This window comes from Pristiophorus japonicus, chromosome 8 (genome assembly GCF_044704955.1).
Source record: "Pristiophorus japonicus isolate sPriJap1 chromosome 8, sPriJap1.hap1, whole genome shotgun sequence".
Classification (NCBI taxonomy): domain Eukaryota; kingdom Metazoa; phylum Chordata; class Chondrichthyes; family Pristiophoridae; genus Pristiophorus; species Pristiophorus japonicus.
In genome coordinates this window covers 188,761,624-188,785,360 of record NC_091984.1, presented here as the reverse complement: position 1 = coordinate 188,785,360, position 23,737 = coordinate 188,761,624, and the positions used below count along the sequence as shown (strand labels likewise).

Below are 23,737 nucleotides of genomic sequence, written 5' to 3'. Positions count from 1 at the left end.
AAAGACAATGGCTTCAGTCTTCCCAATATTTAATTGGAGAAAATTTCTGTTCATCCAGTACTGGATGTCAGACAAGCAGTCTGACAATTTAGAGACCATGGAGGGGTCGAGAGAAGTGGTGATGAGGTAGAGCTGGGTGTCGTCAGCATACATGTGGAAACTGACTCTGTGTTTTCGAATGATGTCGCCAAGGGGCAGCATATAGTTGAGAAATAGGAGGGGCCAAGGATAGATCCTTAGGGGACACCTGAGGTAAAAATGTGGGAGCGGGAAGAGAAGCCGTTGCAGATGGTGGAGAGATGTTGGAGGAGGATGGAGTGGTCAACCGTGTCAAAGGCTGCAGACAGTTGAGAAGGACAAGGAGAGATAGTTTACCTTTGTCAGTCACAAAGGATGTCATTTGTGACTTTGATGAGAGCTGTTTCGGTACAGTAGCAGGGGTGGAAACCAGATTGAAGGGAGTCAAACATGGAGTTCCGGGAAAGATGGGCATGGATTTGGGAGGCGACAACATGTTCAAGGACTTTGGAGAGAAAAGGGAGGTTGGAGATGGGACGGTAGCTTGCAAGCACAGTGGGGTCAAGGGTTGGTTTTTTGAGGAGAGGGGTGATGATGGCAGATTTGAGGGAGAGGGGGACAGTACCTGAGGAGAGAGAATCATTAACAATGTCAGCTAACCTGGGAGCCAGAAAAGGAAGTTAGGTGGTCAGCAGTTTAGTGGGAATAGTGTCAAGGGAGCGGGAAGTGGGTCTCATGGACAAGATGAATGTGGAGAGGTCAAGATGGGAGATCAAAGAGAAACTGGAGAAAGATGTGGGTTCAGGCTAGGGCAGGTGGGAGCCTCAGAGGAAGTTTGGCCCGGTGGGTTAGGGGAAGGAAGGGACGTGGCAGAGGTAGCTGATCGGATGGTCTCTGTTGTGTCTCTGCACCTTGTTACAAACTCACACGAGGCATGGATATATCAGACACGGTCACTCTGACCTTCACTTTATTCCCAGGACTAAAGAGTGCTGATCCTGGGTGGGACCTCCCCTTTTATACCTGGAAGCCCAGGTGAGGAGCTCACTCCCTGTGGTCAGGGTGTTCATTACAAGGGTACAGGTACAGTATGCATGAGTTACAGTTACATACTTATAGTCATTGCAAGATGGTGAAATACATGACATCACCTCCCCCCTTAGATCTTTTAGTTTCAGAGGTTAAGTCTATCGGGTGGTCGGCGCTCTCTCGTGGAGCGCCGCAGTTTTGGCTCTGGTGGCTGAGTCTCAGTACGTGTCTCTGTCACTTGAGGTGATTCCGGCCTGTCTGGACTGGCCGCAGGGACTGTGTATGCTGAGGGCTGTCTTTGTTGCTCATGCGCTGGCAGTGGTGTGGGTGCTATCTCATCATGCTCTTCTTCCGGTTCCTCCGTGACTGCACTGAACCTTGTCTTTACTTGGTCCAAGTGTTTGCGGCATATCTGCCCATCGTTTAGTCTGACCACCATGATGCTGTTTCCTTCTTTGCCAATTACGGTGCCTTCAAGCCATTTGGGTCCCAAAACATGGTTAAAAACAAATACCGGGTCATCTATTTCTATACACCTCCCCCTTGAGCCTCAATCATGGAACTCAGTTTGGGACTGGCGCTTGCCGTCAACAATGTCTGCCAGGGCTGGGTGAATGAGGGACAGCCGCGTCTTGAGCGTGCGTTTCATGAGGAGTTCCGCAGACGGGACTCCCGTGAGCGAGTGCGGCCGGGACCTGTAGGCCAGCAGGAGGCGCGATAGGCGGTACTGAAGGGAGGGTCCTTGGATGTGTAGCATGCCCTGCTTTATGACTTGGATCACCCGTTCCGCCTGGCCATTGGAGGCCGGCTTGAACGGCGCTATCCGGACATGCTTGATCCCATTGCCCGACATAAACTCCTGGAATTCATGGCTGGTAAAACACGGGCCATTATCGCTGACCAGGATGTCCGGCAAGCTGTGGGTCGCGAAAACCGTACGCAGACTCTCCACAGTGATGGATGTCGTGCATGAGTTCAATATGATGCACTCGATCCACTTCGAGTATGTATCGACAACGATCAGGAACATTTTTCCCATGAACGGGCCCGCATAGCCCGCGTGAATACGTGACCATGGCCTGGTGGGCCAGGGCCACGGGCTCAGAGGGGCCTCCCTGGGGGCATTGCCAGCTGGGCACATGTCGTGCACCTGCGAACCCAGTGTTCCAGGTCTGAGTCAATCCCCGGCCACCACACGTGTGACCGGGCAATGGCCTTCATTAACACAATGTCAGGGTGCTCGCTGTGGAGATCCCTGATGAACGCTTCCCTTCCTTTCTGGGGCTTGACTACCCGACTGCCCCATAACAGGCAGTCAGCTTGGACGGAGAGTTCATCCATCCATCTCTGAAACTGCCTGACTTCCTCAGGGCACGCCCTGTGTGCGGGTGCTCAGTCCCCAGTCAGGACACGTTTCTTTATCATGGATAGGAGGGGGTCCCTGTTGGTCCAGTTTTTGATCTGGCGAGCTGTGATGGGGGAGCCCGCAGTGTCAAAAGCCTCAATGGCCATGACCATCTCGGCGCTCTGCTCCGACGTCCCCACGGTGGTAGCCAGTGGGAGCCTGCTGAGCGCATCAGCGCAATTTTCGGTACCTGGCCGGTGCTGTATGGTGTAGTCATACGCAGCTAGCATGAGGGCCCATTGTTGTATGTGAGCTGACGCATTAGCATTGACAGCCTTGCTGTCGGACAACAGAGATGTTAACGGCTTGTGGTCCGTCTCGAGCTTGAACCGTCAACCGAAAAGGTACTGGTGCATCTTTTTCACACTGCACACACATGCGAGTGCCTCCTTCTTGACCATGCCGTATCCACGCTGGGAGAGCGACCTGGGGGTGTAAGCCACTGGTTGGAATCGGTCGTCATCGTTATCCTGCTGCAAAACACACCCAACCCCGTAGGATGACGCATCGGGTGTTAAAACCAGGTTTTTACAGGGGTCATACAATGTCAACAGTTTGTTGGAACACAGCAGGTTCCTCGCCTTATTGAAAGCCCGTTCTTGACAAAATCCCCAAGACCATTCACAACCTTTACGGAGGAGCATGTGTAACGGCTCCAACAATGTGCTTAAGTTCAGCAGGAAGTTCCCAAAATAGTTCAAGAGTCCCAGGAATGATCGCAACTCCGACGTGTTGCCGGGTCTGGGCGCCTGGCGAATCGCCTCAGTTTTTGAATCAGTGGGCCGGATCCCGTCTGCGGCAACTCTCCTGCCCAGGAACTCGACCTCTTGGCACACGCTTGGCCTTTTTCAGCCGCAGGCCTACCCGTTCCAATCGGCGTAGTACCTTCTCCAGGTTGCGGAGGTGTTCCTCAGTGTCTCGACCCATTATAAGGATGTCGTCTTGGAACACGATCGTTCCAGGGATGGACTTGAGCAAGCTTTCCATGTTTCGCTGAAAGATAACCGCTGCCGAACGAATGCCAAATGGGCACCTATTGTAAACAAATAATCCTCTGTGTGTCGTGATGGTGGTCAGAAACTTGGATTCTTCAGCCAGTTCCTGAGTCATGTAGGCCGAAGTGAGGTCCAGCTTTGTGACCACCTGCCATCGTGGCAAAAAGGTCCTCCACTCTCGGGAGCGGGTGTTGGTCTTGCAGCGACACTCGGTTGATGGTGGCTTTGTAGTAGTCACAAATCCTAACCGAGCCATCTGCTTTGAGGACGGGAACAATAGGACTTGCCCAGTTGCTGAATTCAACGGGCGAAATTATGCCCTCTCTGAGCAGCCTGTCCAGTTCACTTTCAACTTTTTCACGCATCACGTACTGCACCGCTCTGGTCTGGCGTCCGGAGTGATGTGTATCACTACCTTGGTGCCGTTGAATGTTCCGACACCGGGTTGAAAGAGTGACTCGAATTTTTGCAATACCTGCGAGCATGAACTTCGCTCCACGGATGAAATGGCGTGCACATTCCCCCATTTCCAATTCGTCTCAGCTAGCCAACTTCTCCCCAAGAGCCCGGAACGATCCAGAGTAGCAGCCAGTTCTGTGATCCATTATGCGTTACCACCAAGTTTGCACTGCCCAGCACTGGTATGATCTCTTTGGTGTACGTACGTAGTTACAACTCAATGCGTTCCAATTTGGGCCTGCTAGCTCTGTGTGGCCATAGTCTCTCAAATTGTTGGGCGCTCATGAGGGACAGGCTAGCTCTGGTATCCAGCTCCATGTGCACTGGAATGCAATTCAGTAAGACTTTCATCATCATGGGTGGCGTTTTGGTGTATGAGCTGTGGATGTCGGCCACATGAACTCTCTGAGCTTCAGCATCCATGGTTGTTCCCCAGGCCTCATCCTGCATTTCAGACCCCTCGTCTGGTTCATCTGTCTCGCAGACTAGCCTCGCTACTGCCTTTTTGCACATCCTGGCCAGGTGTCCCTTGACATTACAAATTCTACAGGTGTAAAGTTGGAACCTGCAGATTTTTGCAGTGTGTCTGTCCCCACATCTCCAACATGAGCTGAGATTGCTGTTAACAAAAGGGCTATTCCCAGGCATTCCTCTCTGATGGCTCGTTTGGCTGTTTCTAAGCACTCTGATGGAGGGTGTTAATTGTCCCATCACAGGATGCATTGTACCTCGTGATGGCGTGAATTGCCGATCCCCTTTCCATTGTCCCTGTTGCAGGCCCACCCTGGAGCTAGTTGCTGCCTGGACGGTGTCGAATTGCCCTTGCCTGCCTGCCTGGACGGTGTCGAATTACCCTTGCCTGCCTGTGGGGTTCTGTGTCCTTTTTACAACATTAACTCCCTGGTTCATCGCAACATTGAAACCAGGGCTGTGTGCGTAAATTAGTTTGGTCTCCTCTTCCCCTGCTACAGGCCATGTGTACACTACTTGCCGGCTTGAGATGCTCACTGATCAGCTGGCTGAGCTCTTCGAAGGACTTGTCCGCTGGCTTTTGGGGTGCGAGCAAGTCTTTCATCAGCGCATACATCTGTGGACCACAGCTGGTCAGTAGATGCGCCCTCCGCTTGTCAGCCACTGTCTCTTCCAGCCAGTCCTTTGTGACAAAGCTCTGCTGGAGTCTTTCCACAAAATCATCCCAGTCCTCACCCACACAGTAGCGTTCCTCTGTGCCACCGGTGGCCATCCTCGTGGTTTGGTGATTCCCGATTCTCGTCGCCAGTGTCTCTGCACCTTGTTACAAACTCACACGAGGCATGGATATATCAGACACGGTCACTCTGTGACCTTCACTTTATTTCCAGGACTGAAGAGTCTTGATCCTGGGTGGGACCTCCCCTTTTATACCTGGAAGCCCAGGTGAGGAGCTCACTCCCTGTGGTCAGGGTGTGCATTACAAGGGTACAGGTACAGTATGCATGAGTTACAGTTACATACTTATAGTCATTGCAAGATGGTGAAATACATGACAGTCTCAATCTTTAGATAAAGAAGTCCATGAGCTCCTCACAGTTGTTGTTGGAGGTGAGCATGGTGGAGACAGGGGGCAGTTAGCAGTAGAGAATAGTAGTCAGAGGTTATCTTTGCATTCCAGAATGATCCGGGAATAGTGAGCAGTTTTGGCAGACAAGAATAGGACCCAGTAATGCTTTATGTGGTCTAGCCAGATCTGGCAGTGAATGGTTAAACCAGTTGTCCGCCACATCCCTTCAAGTCTGCGCCCCTGACAAACTGACTGTTGCTAAGTGAAATCCCTCTCTCTCTCTCTCTCTCTCTCACACTCTCTCTTTCTCTCTTCCCTCCATTGTCAGGTCAGAAGTGGGCATGTTTGCTGATGATTGCACAGTGTTCAGTTCCATTCACAGCTCCCAAGATAATGAAGTCCTCCATGCCCGCATGCAGCAAGCCCTGGACAATAGCTTGGGCTGATAAGTGGCAAGTAACATTCATGCCAAGTGCCAAGCAATGACTATCTCCAAAAGAGAGAGCCTAACCACCGCCCCTTGACATTCAATGGCATTACCATCGCCGAATCCTCCACCATCAACATCCTGGGAATCATCATTGACCAGAAGCTTAACTGGATGAGCCACATAAATACTGTGGCTACAAGAGCAGGTCAAAGGCTGGGTATTCTGTGGTGCGTGTCTCACCTCCTGACTCCCCAAAGCCTTTCCACGAGGCACAAGTCAGGAGTGTGATGGAATACTCTCCACTTGCCTGGGTGTGTGCAGCTCCAACAACACTCAAGAAGCTCGACACCATCCAGGCAAAACAGCCCGCTTGATCAGCAACCCATCTACAACCTTAAATATTCACTCCCTCCACCACCGGCGCACCATGGCTGCAGTATATACCCATCTACAAGATGCACTTCGGCAACTCGCCAAGGCTTCTTTCACAGCACCTCCCAAACCCGCAACCTCTACCACCTAGAAGGACAAGGGCAGCAGGTGCCTTGGAACACCATCACCTGCAAGTTCCCCTCCAAATTACACACCATCCCGACTTGGAAATATATCACCATTTATTCATCATTGCTGGGTCAGAATCCTGGAACTCCCTCCCTAACAGCACTGTGAGAGCACCTTCACCACACGGACTGCAACTGTTCAAGAAGGTGGCTCACCACCACCATCTCAAGGGCAATTAGGGATGGACAATAAATGCTGGCCTTGCCAGTGACACCCACATCCCAGGAATGAATTTTAAAAATAACTTTCTTTGCTCTCTATTGAATGAGCTAAACGTGAACAATTTCCCGAAGCCTAATTAACTGAGTTCCATGTGTAAGTTGTATTTTGAAACACTACTGTCTGTGCTCATGTCATTGCATTAGTAGGACTGGACGAACACTTCCACTCCTGCTCCGTGCCTTTTATACTCTGGGAATGCCACATGACTAAAGTGGTCACCAACTTCATTTGTTTAAAAGTGAAATTTTATGCAGCACTATTAAATAATCGTATGCAACTTCATCATAGCACCATTCATCATCATTTCATTAGCTCTCGCCGCACTAATAATGACACTTTTACAGGTATGCACTAGTTTACTCACAGCACTTTCTTCGAGGTTGGGTGTATCACAATAGCAGCCAATCAGAATGCGCCTGTAGTAATGCTATTGAATTATCCTAATAGGCACATCAAATGCCATAAATATTGCTCAGTGAATAAATTCAGCTGTGATGTAAGCAAAGTTGAGTGCTGAAAGATCAGTGGCAGGGCAGGTTTAATTTCTTCTCGTTGAATAACGTGTCTACGTAAAATTCCTTTCTGTGCTATTTTAACACAGTCAAATAAATGGATCAATGACAGAGTTAAAATAGCACGCAAAGAAAGTTTATGTGAACACATTACCCAGTGGCCTAACTGAGAAAAGTAAATCTCTCGTTGGCTACTGTAGTCAGAAGGTGGGAGTAATATTGTGAACAGTTTTTGAGTTCGCCTTCTGCAGCCCTTTGTCATATTTTAGCATTGAATTTAGAATGTATGAATGGGTAATATTGCCAGGTGTGGCTGATTGAGAGTGCACTTGTGATTAAGTGCTGTGCACTCAGACTGAATTTAACTATATTTACACTCTCTCATTTCTCTTTATCAGCTCCCCTTTAGGCCTTGTTTCAGAAACCAGCCTGTTTGTTGCCAGCAAATCTTCTCTCTCTCTGGAGATGCTGTCTAAGTTCATGGAGATAAATGAGGAAGCAGCTTTGTGTCTCCATGACAACCTGGAAGCCATGGAAAAGTGCGTGTATACTTTCTTATCCATATTTAATACTCTGTTGAACGAGATTATTTTTGTAACATAGTTTTGTATTTAATAAAAAGACACATTTTAATTATTTAGCCTTTAAAAAAAATTGATTAACAATAAAAGTAAAAGGAGCAGATGAAGTGGTGCTACGGGATGCGCCTGTGCTTTATAGAATCATAGACATTTACGACACAGAAGGAGCCCATTTGTCCCATCATATCTGTGCCGGCCAAAAAAGAGCTACCCCCACTTATCCCACTTTCCAGCTCTCGGTCTGTAGACTTGTAAATTACGAGACTTGTAAGTTACGGCACTTCAAGTACACATCCAAGTACTTTTTAAATCAGATGAGGGCTTCTGCCTCTACCACCTTTTCAGGCAATGAGCTCCAGACCCCCACCAACTCTTTGGGCTGCCTCCATCAGTTTTGGAACGATGGTTTGGGTTTTAAATGGGCTGCTTGAAAATTTCTAAAATATAAACTTGCATCCAACATTCTGTGGAATTTTCCCCCAATGAAAGCATATTTTTTTCCCACCTACTAGTTTTTTTTATGATGTTGACATATATGAAGGTTTTCAGTGAACCAGCTATGATCCCTTGCCCCACTCCAATTCCACCCCGTCTGGTTTTGGACTGGCAAAAGGTGGCTACTGTATATGTTCCATAGTCCTTGCAGGGCATAATCTGGGTCTGCACCCATAATTCTGCACTCAGTTCCAAATCATGGCAATGGAAAGATGCTATGTGGAACCCAGACATCCCCCAAAGTGCAGAGATGCAAAGCCCAAAAACTATTGCCTGCTCCCCTGCACCTCCTATTGGGCATTTGAAAAGTACCGCTGGTACAAGCATGGGAAGAGTTTGCCTACCCTTACTTCTAGCCGGGAAGTAGTAGGTGCTTTAGTGGGTTAGGGTGAAGGGTGAAGATGTTTAGCTCATTCCTGACTAAATGTCCTATTGGGAATTTTAGGAGACGCTGGGAGATTAGCAAGTGCAAATTCCGTGCCCTGGACAATATCACCAGCTTTTATACGTACAGTGAGGATATGCAGAGATTGCTTCAGGACTCCAAAGAAAATAAAGTCCAAAGGAGTGCAGAGACCTGGTGAGTGCCAGATATCATCTATATTATCGCCTTTCCTTCTAATGCAGTAATACTGTGGGGAAGAAAAATAAGTTAAAAATGGGAGTAAGAAAGAAATAGATGAGGTAAACCAGATTTTATTGAAGAGTGTATTGTTTCCTAGCTCCCCCAGTGGCTTAGTTGATAAGTGTGCTGTCCAAAGAGGAAGTGAACTGTACAGACCAGGAAGATCCCAGCTTTGATCCCTGGTCTGTGCTGAGGCAGCTGCTCTCAGCTGGGGGCAGCTGGAGTGATACAATTGACCTCGGGATCTCCTGGCAAAAGGAGAGGGGAAAATCTCTATTTAAGAGATGTTAAGGCCTTTTTCCCCGATTAGCGCCACAATGTTTGTGGCGGCCATTGGATCCAAATTCAGGCTTTTGACCCCCAAAAATCCTCCAGCACTAATAGCGCCTCAAAACTGATAGCTTGCAGCGATGTGGGTGGGCTGATTGGGGCGGTATTCCCACGGGGAAATTCACCCTTAGAGTGATGGGTAGCCAACGAGCCAGCTGCTTCCTGGCCTTCTTAAAGGCCTGAGTTTGCAGCCAGGCCCTGAGGAGGGAAGAAATGATGGCTGGCACTGCTGTGTTAAGAGGGCTATGAGATTTTCGGACGCCGAGCTGGAGACCCTGATGCAGGGTTTGGAGGGAAGGAGGCGAGTCCTGTACCCAGACGTAGGGAGACCGACTCGCCAGCAGTTCAATGCCTGGAGGGAGATAGGTGTCGGGGACCTCTATCCATAATAGGGCGGCGACCCAATGTCGGAAAAGGATGAACGACATCATTCGTTTGATGAAAGTGAGTAGCTGTTCCACCAAATGCTCACCTTACATCTGTGAGTCTCTCGTTCAGCCTTGTCTTATTTCCCACCTTCACTCTTTAGTCAATGATGCAGCATTTCATTGGTGAGGCCTCTATATATATATATATATATATATATGAGGTCTGTGTTTGCACTAGAGGCCCTCTCAAGTCATATTGAGAGCTGCATGTCACAGACGCACACGTGTGCTCTCATTTCTGATGGATAATCACGGTGCTACAAACCAACCATTCTATGGGCCAAATTTTGCCCATCACTGGGCTCCGTTTTTTCGGCACCCAGTGAATTTTTTGGCGCCAAAGCTTACTCCAAACCTTCCCCAGTGTTGGGACGCCAGCATTTACTACCGGCGCCAGAATGTTTGGCGCCATATATTCTGGCACTGGAGTACCTGTAAAAGAAGGTTCCACGCCACTTTTCCACATAAGGCAAACTTTCCCCACTTACAAAATGTTTTTAACCGCTGCACAGACCCTAGAAACACCGTAAGAAAATCTCCGACCCGCAGTTAGAGAATCCGTGCTGGCCCGCTGCTGTCCCTGGCCGAAGGGGCTTCCATTTAGTTTACAATTAAACTCTAAGGTAAGTTAAAGATCAAATATAAACTATAAGCAGATATAAATATAAAATAAATAAAAACTTACCCATACTGATGATCCTGCGATGAAAAAAGAATAATGGCAAAAAAAAAAATCCTTACCTTTTTCCATCAATGTCCTCACGGCCCAAAATAATCCAAATAGTTCAAGGAAAACATTAAAAAGTTGCAAAAATGTATAATCAGCATTTTAAACATCTTCGTCTTCTGAAATACAGAGCAGTTTTCCCACCACTCTCCAGGACGTCGACTGGAACCGCTGCTAGTCCAGGCCGAAGGTCTGCACACAAAGGACAGTGCAAGACACTCCAGGCTCAAAGTCAAGCAGCAGTGATCTCTGTTAAAGATGGAACTTTAAATTGAAAAATAACCATAATCCCACCACAAATCTTTTAGGTTTTTATCGAACGTTGGAGTGCTTAAGTGAAAAATATATAATTTATGTTAAATGTTACCACCAGAATTAATTTATATTTCAAGGGAGCATTGGAGTGCTTAGGTGGACATCACATAATGGCAATTAAATATTCCCTCCACCAATCTTTTAAGTTTTAAATGAGTGTTGGAGTGTTTAGATGGACATTACACTATGTTTATTAAATATTCCACCACAAATCTTGAATGTTTAACTGGAGTTTGGGTGTGTTGGAGTGCTTAGGTGGACAATAATACTAAGTTGTTCATGGATCCAGACTGGGTGAGGGTCACTGATACATGCACCATGGTGCTTCGTTGCACGTATCAGTGACCCAGAACAAGGCAGGATCCATGAACATCTTAGTACTGGAACCTGCTCCTGTATCATTTAAACTAATAGGTTGCAAGGGGTGAGGCCATTTTACATGTTGAGTCCTGCAATATTTATTAGTGCAGCATTAAAAAATGAAGTGCAGGAGTCAGGTTAAAAGTCCAAAATTAAAATGTTTATTAAACAGTTGTGATTAGCGTGACTTTACATGTTTAAATCTTCAAAACTTTAAAAACGTTATTCAGAGCCATGACAAACCTTACAAACAAAAATCAATGAAATCAACCAAAAAACAAACAATTATTCTATCCTCCTCCTGAGCGCTGTGCACCAATCCTGCCCCAGTAGATGCTGCACGTGCCCATAGTTGCAGACCTGCTTCCTTGCTCCCCCTTACCCCCAGGTGTAATCTGTTTCTTTTCCGGCGTGGCGTTTCTTGATGCTGGGCTATAACAGGGACAGAGCCAAAATGTGTCATTGTGGAATGTCTGGGTTCCTCTTCATCGTCAACCTCAGCCTCAGGATCAACCCTTGATTTTGATACAGAGTAGAAAGCGCTCCTCGCATTAAGGACAGCCTGGGTGAGCCCCCCTTTTGCCGATACTACCTCATTCAACCGTCCCGAAAGTCTTTCCACCTGTAATGACAGTCCCCCCAACTCTGCCCTCACCCCACCAAAGGCTTCCAGGAGCAATCGAGATTGTTGGATGTTCTCCCCGCTCATCCCCGCAAGATGTACTAAGTTCTCAGAGTCCAGTGTTTCTGGATCAGGTCAAGAGTTCGCTCTCCTATGATGTCTATCAGGTGTGACTTGCTGCGACACACTTGTACCCGCAGCCTCGGACGTCACACCTAGAAAAGTCCTCTCGCTTGATTCGCTCATGAAAGGGCTTGGAATCCTCGAGGGGTTCAGTACCTCCAAATCCAGGGTAACCATCTCGTCGTCTATGACTTCTTGCTGCCCATCTTTGTCCTGAGTTGGAATATCTGACGCAGTTTCTTGAACATTCTCTCCTTCAACTTCAGGTGTACCTTCGGTCTCCTCCTGATGCTCAACCTCTGCGAAACAAAAGATGGATGCTTGGTTAGCAGCATTGAGGAAGGAGAAGCAGGCAGCACACGCAGTACGTAACATTCAGCCAACCCAGACTGTGCAATTTGCAGGGCTTACCCTCTAATGGAAAACTGGGCCAGCTTTCGCATTGATTGTTGGTCTTCTCCTGTGGCATTTAATCATTAACGCTATCCTCTGCTCCACGGCTGTTAGTTGGAGCCTACTTGGCGGACCTCCTCCAGTTTGTGACCATTCTTGGTTGATCTGTGACACTATCTTCTGCAAAGATGCAAATGCAAATTTTTAAAGAGAGGGTTCTTCTGAACATACATGCACGCACACACACAGATCACATTTACAGATGTTATTGCAGTGCATAAATATGCATATATTTTAAAGCCCAAATAAATGTAAGTTTAACGTATTACTTACAGCCACTGCTTGTCCGAGGTCCTGCCAATTCTTTTTCAGCTGCGCACCGGTTCTCGGGGTCATGGACATTCCATTAAACTCGACTGCGACCTGGTCCCAAACTTTTGTGAGTACAGACAGTTTAAGCTTATTTTTTCCGAAGCTCCCCTAGGTCTCAAGAACTCCCCATCCACTCTCGAATAAGTCTACCAGCTGCTCAATTTCGTCCGCACGAAATCTGTTCACCCTTACGGTTTCCCCTTCTCCTTCTCTGTGCCCTTTCATTGCAGCCATCTCGTGAACGAATCTGTATTTCCTACCTGCGAAAATACCTCTGCCACCAATGGATTCTCAATGGTGATCCGCACAGTTCCCACACGTGCTGTTTTTTTATATTATGTACTGCGCATGTGCAGATGGGTCTTTTTTTTGTGCGCATGCGCAGTGACTTCAAATTTTATTATTTTCCTCGCATGCGCTGTGCCGTTTCAGCGCACATTGGAGGCTCTGCCCAGGAGAGTTGAATCGGGTCACGCTGGTGCCAGAGGGTGCGCATATGGTGGAGAAAATATGATTGTTTTATTTTCAGCGGTGAGGGGCCGAAACAAAAAGGCCGTCCAGGTAAGTTAAGGCCTTTTTTTTTCCTTTGGGGAAAATTTTGGCCTTTGTGTTGCAGGCCCAACTTGTTCATAATCGGTTTGAGTAAAGGAGGACTGGTGGTGGCGCGGCCAAGCTACAAGCCCTCACACCCTTGGAGGTGAGGGTCGAGGCCATCGTGGGCGGACATGGTGCCTTCCCTGTGGCCCAGGGCACTGGCAGTGCAGATGAGGGTAAGTGAAGGCCCTTCTTTAATGCTATCTCTCCCTGAATGCTGCAGCACTTACTGTGCCTTTGCCTCTGAAAGTTTGCTACTTGTAGGTTCCATGCGTAAATTCCCCACCTCCCCCTCACGGCAGCCCTTCTCCCATTGATGCTTGCAGATGAGAGGCCGAGTGGCAGCTGAGGCGAGGGAGCTGCTCCTTCTGAATCACCTGATGAGACACTGTCGCCAGGCCTGTAGCATGCCCTTGCTGAGACCCAGCCAAATGAGCCTAATGACAGCATTGAGGAGACTGAGGTGTCAAGTATTGCTAAGACCATAGATATGTCTTTTGGCGACCTCGGCGATGAGGAAGAGGACAGTGCTGAGAGCACTGTGTCACAGCTTCCACCCACACGCACCAGCTCAGATACTGGGAGTGCGTGGTCCGATGTATCTAGTATAGTAGAGAGGTCTGCACTGGGTGTTGCACCGGGGAATATCAGGCTGCAGCATGGTGATGGGGCTAGACAACCTTAGGTGCCACCTCTCCGGAGGGGTGGGGGGGGGGGGTGTGGGAGAGGTGGCGAGTCCGCACCGGAGTTCTGCCGAGGAGGACTCAGACAAGCCCATTGATGTTGCGGCTTACAAGACAAGGCCGGAGGCCATGCGTTCCCAGATGTTGGGGGCACTGGCGAGGGTGCTGGAGAGCCTGTCGGAAGTGGTGAGGAACATGGAGGAGTCCGCCTCTCACATTGTCGACAGGTCTGCTCACACCATGGAGCCCATCATTGCCAGTGTGCAGGTGATGGTGCACTCCCAGAATGTCCGTACGGATCCAGCTGTGATGCCGCAACCCATAGGTGATGTGGCAGCTGCTATTGCAGCACAGGCGCGAGGGAACGAGCGTATCGGTGCTGCTTTGGAGAGGATGGCCATGGCTCTGCAAGAGTCGATGGGGCGTCTAACTGCTGTCATATCTGGTGGCTTTGACACTCTGGCTGCTCTCATGCAGTCTCAGGTCAATGCCAGCCGAGATCTCACTGTTGCCTTCGCGGCTGAGTCCACCACGGGCCACGGGGGACCTTCCGGTGTGGTGCCACAGCACCGACCTGAACTCCCCCAGATTGGTGGTGGTGGTATTGTGCCGACCCCGGTAAATGACTCAAGCTCCTCGGACCAGGATACGGATGATGCGCTCCCTCCGGCTCGCAGCATTCCTGGCCCCAGACCGTCAATGCCCCCACGCATAGCCTCGCCCAAGCCAAACTAAACACTCCCAGGAGGGTGATGACCAGTCTCTAGCCGGGCCTTCTAACCTGGTTGAGGGTGACTTGTAGGACATCTGCAGCTTCCACACAGGGAACACAGCAGCCTTCCAAGACCCATGAGGCAGCCGCAGGGGAGACACTGAGGCGAAGTGGCAGGTTAGGCACGCACAAGAGAGGTTATTTGGAATTGCACAAGGGAGGCAAATGATTATTATTGTTCTGTTAGTTGTTTGGAGTTATACTGAGTATGTATTAAATCTTTATTTTTTGCACCTATATCTGGACTGCTGTATAATGTGATGGTGGGAAATGATGTATCAGGCACTCATTGGGATGACCATGGAAAGTAGAATTTGAAGGGTCATGTGGGGATGAAATTATCGAAATCGAGCAGCAATCAGACGAGTCTGGACTTCCTTTGCAGGATTGGGATGGTGACGACGCCTCCTGGGTGGCTCAGGACTCTCCTCCTCCTCCACCTCCTCCTGCTGCTCCTCCTCCTCCACCTCCTCCTGCTGCTGCACCTCCTCCTGCGGTGGGACTGCAGGTTCGGTCTCCAGATGCTGTCCACTATTGACAGCCAGGTTATGCAGCATGCAGCAGATGACCACAAAGATGGAGACCTATTCAGGTGAATACTGTAATGCGCCACCAGAGCGGTCAAAGCTACGGAACCTTTGTTGAAACATCCCAATGCAGTGCTCAATGATGCACCTGGTCCCAGAATGAGCGTCATTTTAGGAATGCTCGCCCGCAATCCTGGGGTTGCGAAGTGGAGTGAGCAGCCAAGTGGACAGGGGATATCCCTTATCCCCAAGCAGCCACCCACAGTCCTGGTTTGGGCCAGTGAAGATGGCGGGCACACTGTTCTGGCGCAGGATGAAAGCACCATGGGAGCTGCCTGGAAAGCTGGCATCAACTGCCAGGATCCTTTGCTGCTGGCCGCACACTGTAACGGATATAGAGTTGTAGCAGGCAAGAGCAGACAGATAGATGGTCACAACACAATGCTGAAGATAGTGAACTAATCAATATTAGGAGGGTCTGAGGAATCGGTGATGGTATAGATTATAATTGACTATTGTATGCAACACTTGCTTATGTAGGTATAGCACACGTAAAACGAATTAAAGCTGTGTGGTTAATTCATCCTTAATACTAGTAACACGTAACAAAACAACAGAAGTCAGCAGTTACAATTTTGATTAGAAGTCTCTGAGGAAGAGATAAGAAAGCCAGTATTTTGGAACAGTTACTTCAGGCGTCATATAGACTATGGCAAAGTGCAAATCGCGGAACAAACACAATTAACATATGATGGGAGATGGACAATTGCATGTACCACTCAGAGCCAGTCTGATAAGAGTTGACAAATCAATGTAACTCTGCTGATAGAAATAAACCTATCGATGATTTTGTAGGAGGGTAGCTCCTCTCCAAAACCTGTATAAATTATACTTGAAGTCTCTTGTATTTTGAAGGTTCCACGATTGAACCCTCCCTTGCTTTTGCTAGAAATAAAGCTGGTTGAACCTAAGGTTTCATTTGTTTAATTCCGTAGTCGTTATACGGAGGGTGAGGTGTCGATTACCTATATCAGGTAGTCTGCCCCGAGGAAGAGAAGTCTTCCTTTTATCCCAACACACACCAACTGAACATTCAGGGAGTGGTACTATTTCTGTTGTGTTGTGGCATCTTCAGTCCGACGTGTGTGCAGTCGGTCACCCCCTGAACCCTGGGAACCCTGCAATCCGCAGAAATCAGGCCAGCCGCTCCACCTGTTTCTCCCTGGTCATGGGGAAGGAGATATAGTGCACTCTTCACTTGTACAGCGCATTGGTGACCTGCTGGATGGAGCGATGGGCGGAGAATTGTGAGATTTTCAAGATGTCTGCACTTGCAGACTGGAACGAGCCTGTTGTGTAAAAGTTCAATGCTGTGGTTACTTTGGTCTCCATGCTGAATGCTGTTCTCAGCCTTGTGTGGGGCTCCAAATCTGGCCGCAGGACATTGAAGAGCTCAGTCAAGACGTCCTTCGTGAATCGCAGCCTCCGCGACACATAGCTTGTTGCTGAGCTGAAGGAACGAGAACTGACGCCGGTCGACCCTAGCACGGTAGGGCCTCCTTGGCAGAGGTATGTGCTGGGCCCCTCCCATGCCAGCTGGAGGAGCACCTTCTCCCTCTTCCTCCTCATGTTGCGCAGCCTCTGCAGGTTGCTGTTGGCGAGGCTCCTCGCCCAGTATCTGGTGAGGGGGCTCAGCGTACCTCACCCTCCTCCTCACGCCCTCTCCCTGCTGTCCAGCCTCTGCATCTTGATGTCTGCGGACATCTGCAGGCCCTTCTGCATGGTGGGCAGCCATGGCTGCTGCTCCCTTGCCCGCTGCCTGAGGACTTGTTGATGGCAATGCCTCCCCCTGCATGTCTCCCTGCCTCTGACAATCTGGAGCAGGCGTTCCCCTGCCAACACTGAGCCCATTATGGGTGGATGCACGCCCCTCTATGCAGCAGAGATTTACTCTCACCGGCCACGACTAAGTAGATAGAGGGAGAGAAAATTTGCACTCAACAAGACTTTTCTGAATCCTGATGCGCTTTTTCAGATGTGGAAGAAAAAGCTCCCAAGAATTTTTTCAAGAGCCAAAAAGCTCCAAGAAATTTTCCTCAGCAAAAAACCTCTCAAGACACCAACGGCACCAGCGGGCACTCTCCCACTGTGCACCGACACTAAAAGCTGACGGGGGCACCGGCAGCATAGGGCCGGCTTTTTAAAGATAAAAAATGAGTTCGGGGGCAGAGCGGCAGCGGTGCGCACTTTGATCGCGTCATTACTGCCGCAAGCCCCATAGCACCATGAAAGTCTGCCGATCGCGGTGGTAGCCCACACTGCCGCAAAACCTCCCGGGCCTAATTCGTGTCAGGGTGGCCACGGGATTCCGCCGCATGGCCGCTGCAAACGGGGGGTAACGGGTCTGACCGAGACTCTGAATTTCGGTCCCGTGGTCCTACACTACAGGCAGTGCTCTGTCATTGTGAATGTGCGCTGATTATGGTATGAAGCACCGCTATGATGGCTTCTCATGCTTGAACATTCTGCTGCTACTTGCCGTCCAGAAGAATGACTATTAAATAATGCAGATGACACTTGTGGAAACATAACCTAGTAAGAGTTAGCACCATCAGTGGAGGAGAGAAAATTGGAGAGAACAATTAGAGTTAACAGCTCTCCTGAGCAGGAGTACTCCGTGTTGTTTCTGATGGGTCACAGAAAACTGGTGTCTTTTATTATTTTTTAGGTTTTCCAGCCTGTTGTCTAGAATTCCTGAGGCAGTAAAAGAATATCAGAAGATCAACCGAGCACTGAAAAGACTGGCAAAGTTTGGAGAACGGCAGAGCTTCAGAGTTCGGCCACATCAATTCCTCAAGGTGCTTAGTGCTCTGCGAAATTGGGAGCTCTGCTCTCCAGATGTTAGTGCGGCTATTGAGGTGAGGACACACCTATGTGATTGGTGGAAAGAATAAGACAAATATAATGTCTGAAGGAAAAATATTCAGTGAAAATGGCAGTGAGCCATATGTCATGGGGAATATCTGACTCTTGAGGGAGTTTTTCCTGAGAGGATCTCTTCGGAAATACACCTTTATATTTGCTCTTGTGCTGGAGGTAACACTGGCAAGGCTGCATTTATTGGCGATCCCTTGTGCCCGGAGAAGGTGGTGGGGAGTCCCTTTCTTGGCCTGCTGCTGTCATTGTGGTGATGGTGCTCGGTGGAGAATTTCAGGATTTTGACCCAGTGATGGTGAAGGGGCAATGATATATCTCCAGGTCAGATTATTGTGCGACTTGGAGGTTATGGTGTTCCTGCTGCTTTTGTCTTTTGTGATAGAGGTCACAGACTAAGAGATATTTTTGAAGCAAGCTTGTTGAGTTGTTACAGTGCATCCTGAAGATTGTATATACTACAGTCACAGTGCGCTCGTGGTGAATCATAGAGTGGTTACAGCACGGAAGAAGGCCATTCGGCCCGTCGAGCCCATGCCAGCTCCCTGCAAGAGCACCTCGGGTAGTCCCACTCCCCCGTCTTTTCCCTGTAGCCCTGCAATTTTTTTTTCTTTTATGTACTTATCCAACTCCCTTTTGAAAGCAGTGATTGAGTCTGCCTCCACCATGCACTGCATTCCAGATCCTAACCACTCGCTGTGTAAAAACTGTTTTTTCTTATGTCGCCTTTGGTTCTTTTGCCAATCACCTTAAATCTGTGTCCTCTCATTCTCAACCCTTCTGCCAATGGGAACAGTTTCTCTCTCTACTCTGTCCAGACCCCTCATGATTTTGAACACCTCGATCAAATCTCCTCTCAATCTTCTCTGCTCTAAGGAGAACAACCCCAGCTTCTCCAGTCTATCCATGTAACTGAAGCCCCTCATCCCTGGAATCATTCTCCTTAATCTTTTCTGCACCCTCTCTAAGACCTTGAAATCCTTCCTAAGTGCGGTGCCCAGTATTGAATACAATACTCCAGTTGAGGCTGAACCAGTGTTGTATGGGATATAATGGCAAGGGTGTCAATTATAGAAACAGATTTGTCCTGGATTTTGTCAAGCTCCTTAAATGTTGTTGGAGCTGCATCCATCCAAGTGAGTGGCGAGAATTCTATTGCACTTCTATCCTGAGCCTTATCAATGGTGGAGAGGCTTTGAGGGGTTGAGAGTTGAGCCACTCATTCGAGTACCCAGCTACTGACCTGCTCTAGTAGCCACAGCATTTATATAGCTGGTCCAGTTAAGCTTCTGGTCAGTACTGACCTGCTTGATGTTAACAGTGGGAGACTTGGCAATGGTAATGCCATTGAATGTCAAGGGAAGACGGTTAGGCTTTCTCTTGTTGGAGACGGTCATTGCCTGCCACATGTGGTGCAAATGTTACATGTCAGTTATCAGCCCAAGCCCAGGTCTTGCAGAATGCAGTCATGGCCCACTTCATTATCTGAGGAATTGTAAATGGAGTTTAACACTGAGCATGTGCCTTATGATGGTGAAAAAGTCATTAATGAAGGAGCTGAAGATGGCTGGGCCGAGGATGCTAACCATAGAAACTCATGCAGTGATGTCTTGGGGCTGGGATGATTTACGCCCAACAACCACAACAATCTTCCTATATACCAGGTGTGACTCTAGCCACTGGAGAGTATTCCTCCTGATCTCCATGGAATTCAGTTTTTCTGGGCCTCCTTGATGCCACACTTAGTCAAATGCTGCCCTGATGTCAAGGGCAATCTCACCTCACCTGGAATTCAACTCTTATCTAGTAATATTTAATTTATGTTTTTCTTAATTATAAAATTGTTTTTTTTTTCTATTTCCCCCCCTCCCCTGAAGGCACTGATTCGCCCATCTGGGCGATACTTCCTGGCTAAACTCAGGCAGTGAGAGTTTGATGAAGTATTCAATCCGGGTAGCATCACAGCCAAGTCTAATCCTATTCTCACCTGACATGCACATTTCCCAGTCGGACTCACTGGATTGCAAACCGAATCATTACATTTGTTTTTTTCCCCCTTCTCATCAGCCACTGGAATATTGAGGCTAATTGAAGTATCCCTGTTGTGATCCCGACTGATATCAGCCAACAGCACAGACCAAGCAATGTGTATGGTTCAGTACGACACCCAATAGAGCATTCACCCACAAAGCCATGGGCAGCATCCTTTATTCTCACATTATTTAATACAGTAAGATACAAGTATAAATAAAGTACAGGGAGATGGAAAGAGTTTTATAGAATTCCTGTATTACACTAAAGTACAATGGTGCTGGTTAAATACACAGGGGTTAATTGCTCTGCGTGCAATACTTAGGCGTTCACATAAAATTCCTTTGTGCGTTACTTTAATACAATTAACCGGCTATATTTAAATTAAACTAGCATGGAGAGCAATTGTGTACAAACAGACCAGCCATCAGTGGAAATTATACCCTCTTGTGTAACTGTAGAATACAAAAGGATAAATGTCAGTATTGTTGGATTAGTGCTGAAATCCATCTATCATCTCTGTACCATTTAATTCACAGTTTATGCGGGGCGAGGTGGTTCAGATGCCTGCAGAGGACTACGACAGCTGGTTACAGCTGAAATTGGATTTACCAAAGAGGATACAGAGTGCGCCGCCTATCAGGTGACCATCACATGGAAGGAGGATGTAAAGAGTTGTTGCTGCAGTGATGTCAAGGAACCTTTCAGGAGATTTTTATGCCATTTTTGTCAAATGTAAATGGATTTAAATTGCTGTATGCAATATAAATAATGAACACAAATGACATAGCACTATCTTTTGTTTTAAAGAATGCATTAAACTGACCCACCTGCACAAAAATACCAGGCAAAGGAGCTCTTCACAAGCGTTATTATTCATTTTGTACAAGGTGATTTCACCGACAAAGAATGTTATTGTGATAGTTTTGTAATTGTGACCTGATCACGGATCAAACCACAAGTAGTAGAGATGGTAATAGACTCTTCCATCAATTCGACAGGAGACTCCATCCAGGAGAGATGGTAAACTAATAGAGATGATATTGTGAAACTGTGTTATAGCAATCAGCTCTAAATGCATCTCATTTAAGAGTCAGGACATCAACTTAAACTGTTACAAAGACTTTGCATTGCACAGTTTGTGTCCCTCTCTATCTCTCTCCATCGTAACTTTGTTTCTCTGTTTTATGGATACTATTATGGTCATTGATTCCCTTAACTTGCCCCTCCCGTTCATTCTGAGCTCTGTGTACAATCCCACATACCTTTCCTGCTCCCTCCATCCTTAATGTGTTGGAACTAAGGGAGCACGTTGAGGGCTGTGGGCGTTATTCCCCATTCTACAGGAAAAGGGTGAAATTCCACTGTGTTAAAGCCAATGCACAACTGAGCAGTCAAATTAAAAGCACCTTCAAAGTTTCTGCTCAGCCAGTTAAACTGTCACTTAACCGGTATAAATTACCCTGTGGGCTGCATATGAATTCCCAATGCCTCACAACTATTTTGGTAGAAACCTTAAATCAAGTGTCCCCTTTTGGCACTAGAACCCACAAATGAACAATTTAAAACTGTAACAAAAAACCCTTAATCAAATCAGAATTTGTTTGCCGGGGGTGATGATGCGCTCCAGTCCCTCCGCGGAGTGCCCACCTCTCGCGGAAGGCCGTGAGCGTACCGGTGGACACCTGGATACTGGTCTTAGTGTGGACACCCGATCGACACAGAAAACAGCAGCCCAGAACGCCTGACCTCAAGCAATCCTGCATCCTCCGAGCAGCGGGATCACAGGCGCACGCCATTGCACCCGGCCTCAATGCCTCACAATCAGGCAACTCATTCCCACAGGTGCTTGTCTTTCCGATTTAGCCTGTTTGAATCTTGTGGTCCTGGAGGTTTGAGCAATAAATCTAAAATTGCCTGTAGTCTGCTAGTTTCAGCAACTCGAGACGTGCAAATGAACAGGAACATGGATTTAAACTTTCTTGAAAATTCCCAGCCTCCATGCTAGACACCTATGTGGCCCATGAAACCACAAAGCTTTGACAGCCCTTGTATCATCAGAACACCATGAAATTTCTGGGAGAAATTGAGAGACATTGCAAGCCCAATTTATCGATGAAGGTATGTAGTAGACAGTGCCCCCTTGCCCGCCGTGTATAATTAACCTGCTGATACTTGCTGTCGAGGATCACACCAGAACACTCCCACTGGGTGAGGGTGGCAGAGTCTCACAGCCTCACCTGTGGAACTGGACACCAATCAACACCTTCGGTAGGGAAGGGGATGGGGGAAAATTGGCGTGAAGGGAAAAAATGTTTTTCAGCACTTACGGTTTAGCTCTTAAAGCTGTTTTTTCTCATGCAACCAATAATGTGCCACATGTCAATTCTCACACTTCCTGTGTATGGCATTGCACATTATATTCATAATACCTGCTGTGTTTTCCTGCTGGCATCTGCTGATGATCCTTTTCAATTCTGCTAATAATTTTAACTTTGGTTGTCTGCGACAGAAATATCATTGACCCAACTTGAAGTGGCCGTCACCTGCTCTCTTCTTACATCGTCGATCACAGCAAGTCTGTGGCACAGAAACAGGCCATTCAGCCCAACTGGTCTCAAACCTGGCACATACTGAGCAGCTTCAACCTTTGATAGCTAAGAATGAAATTCATTTTAGTAAGAAACCGGAGACTGTTTTGCCTTACTAATTAAGGTGCAGTTTAAAGGTAGTGTGTGGCACTTTACAAACTCAAATGTACTGCAGTGGTCTTGTGTTTCTATTAATCAAATCATAGGAACAAGCTATTGTGAAACATGAAATATTTGTGAATCTCATTTTGTTATCAGGTTGTTAATTATGGAAAAGCCAGGCATTTAAAATGGAAATTTCATCCTCTAATTGTCTGGCAATTGGTGCCTCTGTTGAAATCTGTAGGTCTATGAAATGCTGAGGTTAATGGGTGTCGCAAGTTAAGTGGTAAAAGAAATAAAGCATGTTGCTTAATACAGTGGGCCTTCCTGGGATTAAAAAGTCCGTCACTATTACACCGCACCAGAGATCAGTGATTGTGAAAAGCAAACAGTAATAACGACTGAGTTCCATTGTGGTTGATGTGAATCTTTCAGCTGATGCACTTGAGCAGGTCCCGTGGGGAGTTCTTTTCGTATCCTAACAGTTTATTGAAACATGCTTCTGCTGACTGCAGCTTATTGCAACGATTGCAATGTGTGAACACATAATTAACTGATGCACTGCGCTGATTGCTTCTCCATCAGTTCCTCAGATACCTGCTTCACATTGTATTCATACCAGCGCAGTCGCTACCAAAGAAATAATGCACAGTTCATAGCATTTTCTCTGCATTTTATTAAGAATAAAGGGTATTGAACGTAGTGCAGTCTACTGTTAGTTTGAGGCCATTTTTACTCAAAAGAGATTTGAAATTATTCAGACATCTGAATTTAGTAATTTAAATAAAATAGTGCAGGAGGCTTTGTGATCAAAAAATGAATTCATAGATCATTTAAATTAAATACTCTATTACTTTTAAATTGCAAGTTTGGTGTCATCTGCTCGCTCATTTCTGATTCGCCTTGTGTCACGTCTTTTCAACCTGGATGGTTATCAGACTTTCACCTGAGTTTCTTAATT

At 47.5% G+C, this 23,737-nt stretch overlaps 1 protein-coding gene across 1 annotated transcript in view; it reads left to right on the top strand.

Annotated features, from left to right (window-relative positions):
- The window catches only part of LOC139268885 (coiled-coil domain-containing protein 60-like), a 210,121-nt gene extending 186,625 nt beyond the window's left edge, over window positions 1–23,496 (top strand). The window contains exons 12-15 of the mRNA XM_070887687.1: window positions 7,570–7,710; window positions 8,693–8,827; window positions 17,847–18,036; window positions 20,623–23,496. Coding sequence (XP_070743788.1) covers window positions 7,570–7,710; window positions 8,693–8,827; window positions 17,847–18,036; window positions 20,623–20,730 — 574 coding nt within the window. The 3' untranslated portion in view covers window positions 20,731–23,496. The remainder of the gene's footprint in view (window positions 1–7,569; window positions 7,711–8,692; window positions 8,828–17,846; window positions 18,037–20,622) is intronic.
- The last annotated feature ends 241 nt before the right edge of the window (window positions 23,497–23,737 follow it).